The sequence below is a fragment of the Eptesicus fuscus genome, chromosome 19 (genome assembly GCF_027574615.1).
Source record: "Eptesicus fuscus isolate TK198812 chromosome 19, DD_ASM_mEF_20220401, whole genome shotgun sequence".
Taxonomy (NCBI): Eukaryota; Metazoa; Chordata; class Mammalia; order Chiroptera; family Vespertilionidae; genus Eptesicus; species Eptesicus fuscus.
The window spans coordinates 32,474,335-32,491,332 of NC_072491.1; the positions used below are offsets into that span (position 1 = coordinate 32,474,335).

Sequence of the window (16,998 nt, forward strand, 5' to 3'; positions counted from 1 at the left end):
TAAATACATTTTTCTCTACATCCTTAACTTATATATACATTTTTCTCTACATCCTTAACTTATATTAGGAATCCCTTACTACAGAGAATTCTATATCCTGTTCTGTTTCAAGCTTCTAAAATCTCTTTAACCCAACACTTTATTGTGAAGGGGATCAAAAAATAACATCACGCCCTAGCTGGTGTGCGTGCGGACCAAAGGGTCCTGGGTTCGGTTCTGGTCAAGGGCACATCCCCAAGTTGCAGGCTTGGTCCCCAGTAGGGGCGTGCAGGAGGCAGATGATCAATGATTCTCTCTCATCATTGATGTTTCTATCTCTCTCTTCCTCTCCCTTCCTCTCTGAAATCAATAAAAATATTTTTAAAAAATAACATCTCTAGTGGGCTTCAATGTCAATATGACCAAGTCCAAAAACCACACCATGCACAACCAGTCCCGAAAGAAAATGGCACAGAAATGGTATCAAGAAACCCTGACCACAAAGATAATCTCTTACGAGTGTAGACCCCAAGTTCCTAAGGAACAAGTACAATAAGAAGGGCCTGAAGAAGATGCAGGCCAACAACACCAAGGCCATGAGTGCACTTGCCAAGGTTATCAAGGCCCTCGTAAAGCCCAAGGAGGTCAAACCCAGGATCCCAACAGCTGCAAGCTCAGCCAGCTTACGTACATTGCTCACCCTAAGCTTGGAAAAGGTGCGCATGCCCGCGTTGCCAAGGGTCTCAGGCTCTGCCACCCAAAGTCCAAAGACAAGGCTCAAACCGAGCACCAGGCTGCTGCTGCAGCATAGGCTCCAGCTCAGACTCCCAAAGGTACCCAGGCCCCCACAAAGGCTCCAGAGTAGAGGCCTCTGTCTGTCAATGTGAGGACAGAAGGATTGGTGTGACTCCTGGGCTGCTGTCTGCAGGGAGCTGTTGTCCCCCTGTGTACATTTATTGTGCAAATAAATCTGAGGCAGAGGGAAAAAAATCTCTATTTCCTAAGTTGGCATTCTTTTTCATTTAAAATACTATATGTCAATCACAGTTTGGACAAGTTTATGTAAGTGCTTTTTTTAAAACTAGATTACTTAACTCAGTGATGGGCAACCTTTTGAGCTTGGTGTGTCAAACTTCGCCAAAAAACTGAGCATAACTCGGGTAGTGTGTCACTTTGAGGAAAAAACATTATTTCGCAAATGTTTCATCCTCAGGACCAGCAAATGTTTCATCCTCGGCATGCGGCCGCCTCAGCGGCCACGTGTCATCAGAAATGGCTACATGTGTCAGTGCTGACACGCGTGTCATAGGTTCGCCATCACTGACTTAACTATTGGGCTAGCTTTATGCAGTTAGCTGTTGTTTGTTTATAGTTGGACTAAAGGACCGGTGCACGAAATTCGTGCACTCAGGGGGTAGGGTCTCTCAGCCCGGCCTGCACCCTCTCGCAGTCCGGGACCCCTTGCTTCTTACCGCCCACCTGCAGCAGAGGTGGGAGAGGCTCCCACCACCACCACTGCGCTCACCAGCCGTGAGCCTGGCTTCTGGCTGAGCAGCGCTCCCCCTGTGGGAGCGCACTGACCACCAGGGGGCAGCTCCTGTGTTGAACATCTGCCCCCTGGTGGTCAGTGTGCGTCATAGTGACCGGTCATTCCGCTGTTTGGTCGATTTGCATATTAGAGTTTTATTATATAGGATAAGCCATAGTAAAACACTTATTTGAGCAAAATCTTTTTCGGCTACTAGTGCCATTAACTAGGCCAGAGTGTAAGGTGTTTTCCTACAAGTCAGCTCTCAAGAATTTGAAAACTATCCTGAATACTGGTCTTTGCTTATTATGTAATTAGAGATTTTTAAGATACATTCGACATTCATAGTCCTCACTTGGAATGTGTGGGGGGTTTTAATTGCATTTTGTTTGATTTTTATAATGGTGGGCAAAGTCCAGATTCAGTGGATTCAATATAAGGTGTGTATATGTTATTTCCGTATTGCAACATGTTTGTTTTTGGTAAAATAACTAGAGAGGAAAGGGAATGGTATGTAGATGTGTGCTTTTCTCCTTTTCCTAAACTATTTTCCCTTTTACTGTTTCTTATCTGGGCTGTAAACACGGAAGTTTTAGGTCTGTAGTGGTGTTCCTCTAGTAGCGTATTTATTTTAACTCATCCCACAGAATGTTCCAGCAAGATTGTTTTAAAGGACTTTCACCTTACTCAGTGTTTAGGTGTGACAGATACAAGAGCTCTAAAACTGATTTTTATTTTAAACTAATAAAATATTTATCTTTTTTGTATTATTTACCACAGACTTGGTATATATATAATTCACAGTGAAATGAATCTCTTAAAAATCTAGGCCTTAGTTTTTCTATGCTAAACAGTTAAAGGAGAAATTCCCATAATGCTTGCAATTTTGAACTTGAATTAGAAAGGTCTTTTTTGAAAGATACATCCCAATAAATTATAGTAACATAATTGTAATTAATTTCATGCTTCCAACTAGTAACATCTAGTGTTTTTACCTCAATCTATGTGAATTGAGTTGGCTATTTTTACAGCCCTTTTATATGTGGCTTTCTCAGTATCTAATTTAGCGTGACATTATTCTAAGTGCCAGAATTGAGTTACCAAGAGAGGGTCTAATCTTTAGTTTCCACATAGAAGTTATTTTACTGAATCTTAGCATGTTATGATTTACTGGCATGTATACTTATTTAGGTGGGATGCACTATGACACCAGGATTCATTCTTTCACTCAACAGGCTTTGTCTGAACGTTGTGTGCCAGATCCAGGCTGGGCACTGGGTGTGGGGGCATGGGAAGGAGGGAGTGTGGTGGGAGGGCCAAGAAGAACAAGGAATTATAAAGTATTGAGGGTTAGAACAAGGCAGAACTTGAGCTGTCTGTGTGCTTACTGAGAGTAAGCAGGGCTTAATATTTGCATTAGAAGATCAGAATTCAGAACATGCAAACATAAATATGTTTCAAGAAATTAGTAGGTTTTGAATACAAAAAATTGTGAAAACTGGCTTTATGTTTACTTAATTTACATATGTTTTTCTCAAAGGTAGAAAAGAAGTGATTAAAAATGAAAAAATATTTTTATAAGAACTGTCTCAATTTTAATCTTAAAGGAAATAGGCATATCCTTCACCATTCTTTCTTGAAAATCAGAACATTAGTGCCACCAGTAAAAGAGAAATTAACTAATTTTGCATAATCTCTGAAGTCTGTTTTCACAAGTGGATATAAAGATGACTTTTACATCCTGTTGCCTTTTGACAGCATTATATATCAAATACAGAGAAAATTGATTAAGTGTGGAGAAAAATTATATAAATTAAATTCAGAACCATTTTCTGTTTTTCATAATAAAATGATTGCTCAAAGAATTCCATCTGATGACTGTTGAAAGCTCACTGCAGTTTGTGATATAACTGATAAAATCTGCATCCTTGGCCTTCCAACAACCTTTATACCAGCAGATGGTGGGCGTAAAGATGTCATTCATCATTTATTTACAATGGACTTTATTTATTCTAGTGTCAACAGCTGCCCCAGGGAGTGGGTTATTGAATTCAAATGTGAGGCTCTGGGTTATTTGCTTCCTTTCAAATTTGTCTTCAGAGCTTAGTTGCTAGGAGTCCATTCTGTGCTCTAATAATGATTCATGTATTGTGAAGCCATTCAGTAAATTGGGTTGTCAGGGATTGCCAAAAGAGGTTTAGAGGTCTTGGGGGTAGGGAGGTTGCCTGTGCATCTGGTTGTCTGGTTGACTTGAGCAATAGTAGTAGTATGTGACTTTTTCCTAAGATTGGTAAAGTTAGGGTTCCTTCTTTTCCTTTATGCACTCATTCCCTACCTGCCCATATTCTACATATGAATAATAAGGAAATGAAGAGGACAATTTATTAAAGGAAATTCTCAACCTTTTCTTTCCTCACAGGCAGGGCAAGAGTCCTTTCGTTCCATCACAAGGTCATATTACAGAGGTGCAGCGGGGGCTTTACTAGTATATGACATTACAAGGTGAGAACTTAGAAATTTTTCAGTTCAGTGGTCAATGCAAAGAATTTTTCTAAATAAATGTCGTTACCAGTAATAAAAGTATAGCTTTGCCTTTATGCTCTGGCTATTTTCCTTTAAACTTGTATGTCTTAAAAGAAATATAAATTTACTACAGAAATTTGTAACTAAATTATTTTCTTATATGAAAAACTACTCCCAGGTTGATCAATTTGGTAATATTATTTATATATTGAAATTTAATAAAGTGCTACTACATTTAATTTCTAAACTAAACTGTAATCACTGGATTTTAAGTCCAAATATATACTTGAAACCTGTTGTCATTACATAAGTGGATGTGGCTAAAAATAGTTATCTTTAATAAGTGTTCATTGTACACTGTGAGGCGAAATCCTTTGACAATAGTAATAAAATTATCATTTATGTTTAGGAGAGATACATTCAACCACTTGACAACCTGGTTAGAAGATGCCCGCCAGCATTCCAATTCCAACATGGTCATTATGCTTATTGGAAATAAAAGGTAAAGGGAATAATTTAAAGCTTTTTTTTATTAATTAATAATTGTGGATAGTTGTTTATGTGATCACTGTTGGAGTGCTTATCTTGTACATTTGTCCAAATGTAAGTTAGTGGTTTCTGAAATTATAAAATTTTGAAAAGCCTAAGATTTTTTTTTTTAATTAAAATGAGGTGACATTGTTTAATAGTATATAAGTTTCCAGTGTACGTTTTTATGATACATGATCTGGATATTGCATTGTGTGTCCACCACCCAATGTCGTCATCTTTCGTCACCGTATATTTGGCCCCTTTACTCTTTACTACCCCATCCCCACTCCCTTCCCTCTGGTAACCACCATCTATTGTCTGTGTGTATGAATTTCAGTTTTATATTCCACATATGAGTGAAATAATTTGGTTTTTAAAATACAGAAAATAAACTTGGTTGGAAATTACTATTTCAAGTAGTCTTTTGTTCTTAAAATCCCGAAACACTTTTAAAATTGTTTAGTAGATATTACATTAGTACTTTTAAACTTACCTCTAAGGCTTTATATTGGTGTCATATTAATGTTTTTTTCTTCCAAACTTTATATTTCTAGGGAGCATTATCTGCAACAAATGTCCTTGTGCTTTACATTTAAAAAGGTAGTACATGGGAAAATGTTCTTTCCCGTAGTTTCTGTAAATTTGCAAGAGTGTGGGAAAGTTACCACTAATTTTAGTAGAAAATGAAATTAGTAATTCTGAAATGCTAGACATAGTTCATTCATTCTTTAGGTTTATAAAATAGTGTTAAAAGATAATGTTTTTAGAAAGGTAAAATCATGATTCTCAAATGATAATGAACACATCAAAGCTTTTATTTATCTCATTGATTAAAAGGGAACCAGTAAGATATTAAAGTTTATTTAAAAGAGAACACAGTACCATATTTATAATCAAATAAGGAATGCCTACATGAATTTACAGATGGATAAAAAACTGAACAATATCCATAGGATGATAATTATATTTCAAGAGGCTCAGTCTGCATTTCTACGAACCACATTATTTGCAATATTATCTGCTTTACAGAAGTTATTTTCTATTTTTTGCAATCTTTGAGAATTTGTGGGATGCAGTAAAAGCAGTGCTTAAAGGGAGATTATAACTAAATACTTACATTAGGAAAATGTTTCAAATCAATAACCTAAACTTTCACTTTAAGACTAAAAACTAAAAGGATAAGAGAAAATTAAACCCAAGGTAAGAAAAAAAAGGGGGGTAATAAGAAAACCAATGAAACCAAAAGTTAGTTCTTGAGAAGATAAATAAAATAATATTGATCATGAAAAAGACACATTACCAATATCAGGAACTGCTTATCTTCTACAGATATCACTACAGATACTTCAGATATTATAGGGATAATAAGAGAATATTGTAAACAAAATCAACAGATTGGGGAGATGTTGGTCAAAGGGTACAAACCTATAATTAGAAAATGAATGAGTTCTGGAGATGTAATGCACAGCATTGTGATTGTGGTTACCAATTACATTCTTCAAAGATCCTAAGAGACTAGATCTTAAATGTTCTTAACACAGCATGAAATAATTGTGTGACATGGTGGAGGTGTTAGTTAATGTTATGTTGGTAATCATATTGTTATGTAAATGTATCAAATCAATAAGATCGTACAACTTAAACTTACATGGATTATGTGTCAGTTACATCCCAACCAAAAATAAGTGATTCCTAAATAATTATTTAAAAACTATTTTCTTCATAGTTATTTGGTTCCTCAATTCAAAGCTATAATTACTTTAGTCTTCCTAAAATTCCTATATTAGATGACTGCATCTTTAGAGTTCTTAAAACAACAAAAAACAAAAAACTAAATAAATGGAGAGAGAGACTGTGTTCGTGGATAGAAAACTAAAAATATTTTTAAGATTGATTTAAAGACTCATTGTAATCCCAAGATTCATCAGACTTTTTTTTAGGAGGTAGAAATAGACAAGCTGATTTTCATTTTATTGTTTGTTATTCCTCACCTGAGGATATTTTTCCATTGATTTTTAGGAAGAGTGGAAGGGAGAGGGAGAGACAGAGAGAGAGAAGCATTGATGTGAGGGACACACATCAATTGGTTGCCTCTGGCACATGCCCCCACTAGTGTTGGGGAACGAGCCTGCAACTGAGATAAGTGCCCTTGACCGAAATTGACCCAGGACCCTTCAATCCATGTGCCAATGCGCTATCCACTAAGCCAAACTGGTTTTAAAATTTATATGAAAATAAAATTTGGAAGATTCACTGGTTTCTCTAATACTGATTTCAAGATTTATTATGCTACTATAATCAGTTTAGTGTGATAATGGCATACATAGACAAATCAGTGGAACAGAGGGAGAGGTCCAGATATAGATCCATACATATATGGTCAAATAACTTTTTTACTAAGGTGCTAAGGCAGTTCAGTGGGGGAAAGGATAATTAATCTTTTCATCAAATGGTGGTGTAACAGTTGAATAGCTATGTGCCAAAAATGAACACTGGACCCTTACCTCACACCATATATAAAAATTAAGTCATAGACCTAAATGTAAGAGCTAAAAGTATAAAAAAATTCTAGAAGAAAACAAAATTTTAGTGTCTCCAGTATTGTGAAACATTTTTTAAATAGGACAGAAAATATGTAAACATTTTTTAAATATAAGAGGGGGGAAAATAAATTATACTTCAACAAAATTTAAAATTTCTCTTCAAAGATAGTTACAAAAATGAAAAGGCAAGCTACCAGCTAGGATAAAATATATGTGGAACATATATCTGACAAAAGATTTGAATCTAGAATAAATGTAGAATTCTTATAATTCGTTAATGAAAAGACAACCCAGTTTTTAAAAAGATCTGAACTAGCACTTCACCAAAGAAGACATACAGATGATGGCAAGTAAGCACATGAAAAATACTTAACACTACTAATCGTGAGGGAAATGCAGATGAAAACCTCAGTGATATGCTATTGCACACTCACTGAAATGGCTAAAATTAAAAAGATTGACATAATAAGTGTTAGCAAAGATGTAAAGGCACTGAAACTCATACAGCTGGTGGGAGTATAAAGTGATATAACTTTTTAAACAATTGGATAGTTCCCTTACAAAGTAAACATGCATCTGCCATAACACCTAGCCCGGTGGTCGGCAAACTGTGGCTCGCGAGCTACATGCGGCTCTTTGGCCCCTTGAGTGTGGCTCTTCCACAAAATACCACAGCCTGGGCGAGTCTATTTTGAAGAAGTGGCGTTAGAAGAAGTTTAAGTTTAAAAAATTTGGCTCTCAAAAGAAATTTCAATCGTTGTACTGTTGATATTTGGCTCTGTTGACTAATGAGTTTGCCGTCCACTGACCTAGCCATTTCACTCCTAGGTTTTTACCCAATATACACGTTTCATGTGTCCACACAAAAAAATTATACTCAAGTTTTCATAGCAGCTTTATTTGTAACCAAAACTGGAAACAACCCACATTTTAATTAACTGGTGAATGAATAAAGCCATACAATGAATACCACATAGTAATGAAGAATGAGCTATTGGTATGTACAACGAAGTAGATGAATCTCAAAATGATTATGCTGAGTGAAAAACACAGACAGAAAAGAAGACCTAGTGTGTGATCCTATTTATATAAATTCTAGAAAATGCAGACTAATCTACAGTGGCAGAAAGCAGATCATTAGTTGCTTAGGGTACAGGTGGAAGAGAGGATATATTACAGTGGGGTATGAGGAAACATTGGGGAAGCTGATGGCTTCACAGGTATACATATGTCAAACTATATTAAAGGTACAGTTTCCTTTATGTCAATTATGCTGTTAAAAAGAAAGAACAAATAACAGTATACTGTATAGATTTGATTATAGAAAGTATTGTTTTAATAGAAATCTAGGTTTGCTGTTAAAATATTTACTTAAGCAGTACTTCCATTGTAAAAGGCTAATTTTTTATTTTGTAACTAGATGTATGTATTATCTTGGCTTTCACTCAAGGGCTTTCTTGCTTATCCTTTACTCATTTAAGTCGCCTCACTAAACCATTTAAGATTAAGATTGTTGGAAGGAAGTTTTAGTCTTTGTAATATGGAAGTATTTATACTGTCATTCAGTAGTGATGTGTGAAATAATAAGAGGAGAGTATTTGGAGAAGAAAGGGAATTTTTATATATTTATCTCCAGTGTTTTCCTGTGTCTGAAACATGATGGGTGGCTTAAGTTTGGTTGCTGCCCATGATTAGCTTATAGTATATACAAGAGGTGTTTCTAATGACTATGGATGGGTGGCCCATACAATTAGGGATATCGTAGCTATGGAAAGTCATTTTAAGGAAGAAGCTAGAAGAAAGGAAAAAAGAATGTATGACATGCAAAGAGTGAATGGGAGTGAGCAGAGATAAATGAGGTGATTATTATTAGATGAGATGAATTGGGGTAGACATGGAAACAGGGAATAAGCAATTTTTGAATTAGATGCATTAAGCACTAGGGAGCCAATGAAGAGACTTGAGAAGGGCAGTGACCTAGTCATAGTGACAGATAACACTGATTTTTCTTACTGTGGCATTTTAAATTGGTTATACAAGAAATAGAAAGTAAAATCTACAAAGATGAAAGTTTTTAATAGCTAAAGCATTAGCATACAAAGCTTAAACAGAAAGTGGGCATAGTAAGAGAATGATTTAGGAAAGAAAGATTTAAGTAATGAAAAGCAACTTAAATGGGACTAGTGGGGATGCAAAATCAAAGACGACAATATGATTTTATGCCTGGAAAACTGAGGAATTGACCAAAGTACAATGGTAAAACAGAAGAAGACCATGAATAGCTAAGTGTTGCTTCCTCTTTGAACAATTCTTCAAACATCAAGGTTCTTAACCCTCTTTGCTAAGATAACATTTCAAAAGGCAAACATAATCAGATACTGATAGTGGGAAACTGGGAATAACTTTAAATATTCCCATTGTAAGAGATTGTTTCAGTAAAACATAGCATATGCATAAAATGGGGAAGGGGGTAGTAAGGGAAAGGTATTTTTCTGAAGGTTTTGTGTAATTCAAAGCTAATTTTCCCTTAAGAATGATTGTCAGATAAATGAGCTGAATTCAGAATCATGTATCCCCATCTCCTGTCACTTCTTCCCCACCCACCCCCAAATTTTTCATTCCTACTAGAGCAGCGGTTGCCAACTGGTGGTCCGCAAGGTCCGAAAGGTTGGCAACCACTGTACTAGAGTGTAAGCTCCATGAGTCCAGGGGGAGTTGGATTTTTGTCTATTTTGTTGAGTAATTTGTTCTGGGATCCAAGAAGAGTCTTGACTCAAAGGAGGCCCTCAGATTATAGTTGGATAAATTATCCTTGCCTACTTAATGCTATAATATTTGCAAACTTAGTTTGCCTGTTTTTAAGTTCTCATCTTGCCATTAATATTTTATAGTACGGTCACACTTTTATACTTGCTGTTACCTTTATAGTATCTTATATCACGCCTTCCAACATTTCAGGTGTGTGTGTGTGTGTGTGTGTGTGTGTGTGTGTGTGTGTGCGCGCGCGCGTGTGACTTAAAACAACACAAGTTTATAATCTGACAGTTGTGGAGGTCGGAAGTCTGAAATGAATTTTATGGGGCTAAAATCAAGGTGTCAGAAAAGCTGTTCCTCTCTGGAGACTAGCGGGAAATTCATTTGTTGTCTCCGCTACTAAGGGCTGCCTACATTCCTCGGCTTAGAGCTGCATCACTTCCCTCTCTGCTTCCATCAACACATTGTCTTCTTCCATTTCTGATTTTTAGGAGTGTTTTGTCAGCACTTGTTAAACTGAATGAATGCTTAGATGGCATTTAATAAATCATGAAATATTTCTGAAGTGTAACAACTTGTGAAGGTTACAAAATAGTCACCAGAATCACCCACAGAAGTTTCAATCACAGAAAGGAGGTGACTGATATGGCAACTTTGTAAACGTAATTGACAGCCTACCCAGTCAGCCAGCTTTGAGGTTATGAAGTTCCTGCTGAATTTTGTAAAGTTGAAACACTGACATTGCTTAACATTAGGTGAATGAGACTTTAACATCTTTGTTTTGTTTGTATTATTCCTAATTTGTGCAGTGTAGATTTGCATAAAATATACTGCCAATCTTGACTGTGTACTCAGTAAAAATAACATTGTAAAAGACTGCAAAAATGACATGGGAAAATGATCCACGATGTAGTCAATGGGAAAAAAATAATTACAATGAATAGTGAATACGAATATATTCCGGTAGGGAAAAACAAAATGAGTTATATAGAATTATATTCACCAAGATGTTAATTACTTGGGGAAAGTAAATTATGGCTAATTTTTTTCTTCGTATTTTTCCTTATTTGACAAAAGTTCTTCAATATAATTGGTTATCAGAAAAGGTAATCATTAAAAAATGTTTTAATGATGCAGTATAAGTATAGCACAGTGATCTGGATGGAATCACTCTACCACCTTCTCCTAGAGTGTGAGCTTGGATGTTTTCTTAACCCCTTTGTGCCCCAGTCCCCTGATCATCAGGTGAATTAAATGAAATTTTAAATAACTATGTCAATGGAGAATTAAAAATGAATTGTTGCATTCATTCAATAGAATATAATACAACAGTAAAAAATTAAGAAACTAGACCTATATACATTATGTATATAAATCTGAAAAACATAATATTGACCAAAATTAATAAGTTGTAGAATGATAGCTACATCTAAATTTTTAAAAAATATGAAAAAACAAACAAAAAATCCTTCTTTACATGAGTATAAATATAAAAGTACCCTGAGAATGAAAATGCCAAATATAGAGTGCTGGTTACCTTTGAGGTAAGAGAGAAGAGAATAAGATCAGGAACAGACAGGCACACGGGAGGCAGTTGAGCTGTATAACTACTGATTTTATTTCTCAACAGAAAAACTGATATAAATCCATCAAAATACTGTATCAAGGCTAAATGGATATTATATTATTCTCTATACTATTCTTTGTGCTTAAAATACTTTATAATGGTGAAGTTATAAAATTTTTACAGTAGAACACACTTGAAGTAGACTGTTACTTTCCCTCTCTGCCTTACTAATACAGTTCCAGGATGATAAAAATGAATACCATGCTTTTGTCCCAGATTTCTAGCTTAGACTTTTGTTTCTCTTTTTCTATTAACAGCTTTACTGGTAATTAGGCCAACTTGGATTAATAATCTAATTAATATATTTTCTTAGTACTTTGGATTTTTTTTTTTTTTCACTTTTTTTTTTTTATTAAGGTATTATATGTGTACATATCTTACCATTGTCCCCCTCCAACTTTGGATTTTATTAAGCAATTTTCTTTAGCTTCTGAGAATTGTGTGACTTATTTTTAATCACATTCATAGAAAGTCAGTCTGGCTGAAGAATGAAGAAACTAGTGTAGTTCTGTTCTCTCAAATTATTACTTGAGTAAAATGGGTCCTTCTTTTTGGGAATCCACTATACTCAAAGGCAGGGTGTTGGGCTAGATGTTCCCTTGAGGTTTCTCTTAGTTTTGGCATTATAGGCTGTAATTCAGAATCTTCTGTTTGATCATTAGTTCTTTGAAACTAAGCAGTGTTTATAAACACTTTGACCCTCATAATACCCAGCATAATTCAGTTGCTTATTATGTATTAAAAATTAATTGAAAGAGCCGAAACCGGTTTGGCTCAGGGGATAGAGCGTCAGCCTGTGGACTGAAAGGTCCCAGGTTCGATTCCGGTCAAGGGCATGTACCTTGGTTACGGGCACATCCCCAGTGGGGGGTGTGTAGGAGGCAGCTGATCGATGTTTCTCTCTCATTGATGTTTCTCTCTCATCGATGTTTCTAACTATCTCTCTCCCTTCCTCTCTGTAAAAAGTCAATAAAATCTATTTTAAAAAAATAAAAATTAATTGAAAGAATGGTCAGTACAACTTTGAAACTCTTGGTACATTTTCTACAGATGCCTCTATTTGTCCTGTGTTCATTAATAACATGGTGCTTTCTTTCCTGTGTTTAGTGATTTAGAATCTAGAAGAGAAGTAAAAAAAGAAGAAGGTGAAGCTTTTGCACGAGAACATGGACTTATCTTCATGGAAACTTCTGCTAAGACTGCTTCCAATGTAGAAGAGGTAAAAAAGAGGTCCTTTTAAATGTTTCTTATCTTTTTACTTAATACACTTGTTTTATATACTTTAATATTTATTAGTATATCTTCCATAAGCTTTTAATCACTGATAGTCTTTGAATATCATAAAGTGGGAAGATTTCTTTGCTTTGAAATGCCTTGTAACATTCATCTTAGATCAGACTCTTGACTTATATTCTGAGCCTTCTCTTAAAGCCAAAATGCTTTGACACATCTTTGTATATACATTTTCCCTAAAATTTTTTTATGTTGCATGAGAGGGAGGAAAAGGGACACTAATGAAGTTTGGAAATGTTTCAAGATGCTGAACATTTGTAGCTTATTTATAGCCACTTTAGATTAAATGGGTAAAGTATTACTGCTGTATAATATTATACAAAGCATGGGAATTCTGCCATCTTGAATAGATAAAATTTGCAGTATGTCAATTATTTCCATTAATCATCTTGAACTTTTGGAAGTTATCTGAACACATTATGTTCCTTTATCCTGTATATGTCTGAATATGGTGTTAATATAGTGTACGTAGATGAGTAGACAGTTGATCCTCTCTCTAAGGTATATATGTTTTGTTACATTCTATTTTAGAAAAAGTCGGAATGAGGCTAAAAATAAGTAGTTTGCCTAGAATAATGCTGTAGTTCTACTTTTTGGGTAAGACTGTTAACACATTGCGAGCCAGTAGTTTTATTGCTAGTTTTACCCAGTGGCCAGATAAGTTTCTATTGAATGAGTACAAAAAATGTTTTACATAAATGTTAAAGGCATACTTTAAAATCAAATACCCATTGCATTTTGAAGTTATTTATTACATGTTCTTACAAGCTAATATCTTTTTAAGGTATGATTGGCCACAAGCCTTAGAACAGAAAACACGAGAATTCTCGTGATCCGTCCCCAATGTGTTAAAAGCAACTGCCAGAAGGGATTCTAGAAAACAAATGATTAAAGAATCTCATTGTTCTAAGGATAGTAGAGGATGAGGTCATAGGCAGCACTTAGCACTATGCCTTGGACATAGTAAACAGTGAGTAAATATTTATTAAGAATGATACTTGGAGTTCTTCTAATTAACCCTTGAACCCAGAAATAGACTATAGTAATTGAACAGCATTGGTATTCACTGAAGAATTCTTTCTTAGGTAAGATATTATACTTATCTATACTTGATGAAATGCTCTTGATTGTCCTTATTGCATTTCCCGTGGGCACCAACTAATGCTTTACCTGTTATTGCCAATAATTTCAGCTTGATAACGTACAAGAGCAATGTCTCACTTCATACAGCAAATCCAGAGAGAAATCTGTTCCATCACTTTGTTAACTTATAATAAACATGTAAACCTACCTGCTTCAGAAAGGGACTCCTTTATTACAGGTGTTGTATTTGAAATCATAGGGCCAACATGTTATGGGAGTTTCAAGAAATATGAAACATGTCCTTATTGATTATTAACAATGGATTTTCTTGTTGATTTTGCAAACCACACAGAAAATTGTGTGCATTTTAATATGGTACCATACTATGGAGTCAGATAACAAAATGTCAACAATCTATAATAAAGCGTAATATGCAAATCAAACAGCAGAAGGGCTGGCCAGACGACCACACTATGACACCCACTGGCGCCAGGCCAGCCAAGGCAGGTGCGATGCGATTGGTGGGGGGCCGGCCATCACCCCATGATCGCCTCACAGAGGGAGGCCCAGGCACTGCAGCAGGTGGGCGGGGTCTCCCGGACTGTGAGAGGGTGCAGGCGGGCTGAGAGGGGACCGCCCCCCCTGAGTGCACAGATCTCATGCACCGGGCCTCTAGTTGGAAAGTAATCCTAGGTTTCTAGTTCTATACCTAATGCCTTTGTGTTCATTTCTCTTACTCTTAACAAGTAATAGGTGGTGGTTATTTATAAGTAGCAAATTACTGTTGTCATTTAAATGAAATACAGGTATCTCCTCCACTTTCAAAAGTTCCCAATACACCACTTTGCTTTATTGTACTAATGTAAGTCTTTGGTGAAAGCAAAGTGACATAATGTGAACTTTCAAGGAAGTAGAGGATGATACTCTTCACTTTGTGCTATTTCAGCTTAGGAAAGGTTTCATAGGAACACTGTACTTCAGTTAGTTGTGGAAACCTGCTTATTCCATTAATGTTTTGGCAGCACTTGTTACAAACATTCCTTATCTATGGTTAATAATAAAAATAATTGTTTAAATTTGATCTGGGCAGGAATTCCTCATACTCATGAGAGAACAGCATTTTATTTATTCATGTAAATTAATTTGCCTCTGAAGCTAAGAATTTAAGAAATAATCTTTTTAATTTTTTTCTTTAGTATATTTTTATTGATTTCAGAGAGGAAGGGAGAGGGGGAGAGAGAGAAACATCAATGATGAGAGAGAATCATCGATCGGCTGCCTCCTGCACGTCCCCCACTGGGGATGGAGCCCACAACCCAGGTATGTGCCCTCACCGGAAATCGAACCATGACCTCCTGGTTCATAGGTCAACGCTCAACCACTGAGCCACGCCAGTTGGGCAGAAATAATCTTTATAAATCTTATTTTTAAAGGAATCATAGACAAGCATTACATAATGAAGTCATCCCTGAAATTTTACCTAAAAGCTGAAAATATTTTATGATAAAGTGTTAAGATGGTGGGCATTGTATGTACTATACAAAAGGGTGAAAACAAACCTGAATCTCCTTACACAATTTAGGAACTGATTGAACTTGAAAATAGTAACCAGAGACTTCTGCATCTGGAAAGATGGAGTAGACTTACTTTCACCTGTTTCTCCTGCTAAGTACAACTAAAACTTTAAGCATTATATACAAAACAATTATAAGAAGACTTTGAAAGGTGATCAGTTAGAGATCTTGGGGCTTGAGAAATGAGACAGCAGTGATTTCCCTTGGTTTTCTTCTTGCCTCATATGTCTCAGATTGGGTGCCAGAGAATCTGATGATCTAGGAAGGCTAACAGGTGCAGGGGAGCGGAAAGCTTACTCTGTAGCCAAAAGACCAGGAAAGGCACTGCCTAGCAAGACAGAAAGCTTTTTAGAAAAGCAGTCTACTGCCCAGCTGGCTGGCTCAGTGGTTGAGTGTCGACCTATGAGCCAAGAGGTCGAGGTTTGATTCCGGACCAGGCACATGCCCAGGATCCCCAATAGGGGGCGTGCAGGAGGCAGGAATATCGTTCTACAGCCAAACAGGAAAAAAATGAGTGCTGCTTTCACTATCAGCTGACTGTAATGATGTTCTTCCATGCTCATCATTTCCCCGTGGGAGCAGTGTCAGAGGAAGCCATAGAAAGTATAGATTTAAAAAGACCCAGAGGCTAATGAAACAGTACTCCAAATGTCAAGTTTTCAATAAAAGTCACTCTTCCCATCTAGAATCAGGAAGATCTCAAACTAAATGAAAAAGAAAAAAAAGGTAAACAGATGCCAACAGGAAGATGACAGATGTTAGAATTATCTGACAAAGATTTTGTTTTTAGACAACCATTATAACAGTGTCTCAACAAACAATTAGAAGCTTGCTTGAGTTAGCCGGTTTGGCTCAGTGGATAGAGCGTCAGCCTGTGGACTGAAGGGTCCCGGGTTCGATTCCAGTCAAGAGCATATGCAAAGGTTGCGGACTTGATCCCCATTGGGAGGCCTGCAGGAGGCAGCCGATCCATGATTCTCTCTCATCATGGATGTTTCTATCTCTCTCTCCCTCTCCCTTTCTCTCTGCAATCAATAAAAATATATTTTAAAAAAGAAAAAGAAGCTTGCTTGAAACACATAAAAAAAAAATTACAAGTTAGAAAGAAGAACCAGATAGAAATTTTAAAACTGAAAAATATAATAATTGAAATTAAAAACTCGATGGATGAGATCAGCAAAATGACAGGTACAGCCCTAGTTGGTTTGGCTCAGTAGATAGAGCGTCGGCCTGCAGAATGAAGGGTCCTGGGTTCAATTCTGGTCAAGGGCACGTGCCTGGATTGCAGGCTCAATCCCCAGTAAGGGGCATGCAAGAGGCAGCTGATCAGTGATTCTCTCTCATCATTGATCTTTTTATCTCTCTCTCCCTCTTCCTTTCTCTCTGAAATCAATAAAAACATTATTATTTTTTTAAAGAAAGGAACAGAGGAAAGAGTGAACTGGATGATAGAAACAACTCAGTCTAACTACAGAGAGAAAATAGATGGAAAAATTTACAGTACCCCAGAGACCCATAACACAATAACAAAAGCTCTAACATTGTGTTATCAGAAATCTAGAA

At 36.2% G+C, this 16,998-nt stretch overlaps 1 protein-coding gene across 2 annotated transcripts in view; it reads left to right on the top strand.

The window, feature by feature from the left end:
- The window catches only part of RAB2A (RAB2A, member RAS oncogene family), a 76,111-nt gene that overhangs the window by 38,942 nt on the left and 20,171 nt on the right, over positions 1-16,998 (top strand). Inside the window, exons 4-7 of one of the 2 annotated variants that reach the window (XM_054708235.1) lie at positions 3,927-4,009; positions 4,440-4,532; positions 12,593-12,704; positions 13,971-14,072. In XM_054708235.1, coding sequence (XP_054564210.1) covers positions 3,927-4,009; positions 4,440-4,532; positions 12,593-12,704; positions 13,971-14,045 — 363 coding nt within the window. In that variant the 3' untranslated portion in view covers positions 14,046-14,072. Of the gene's footprint in view, positions 1-3,926; positions 4,010-4,439; positions 4,533-12,592; positions 12,705-13,970; positions 14,073-16,998 lie in introns of those variants that run through there. The other variant, XM_008143309.3, reaches the window with a different exon arrangement.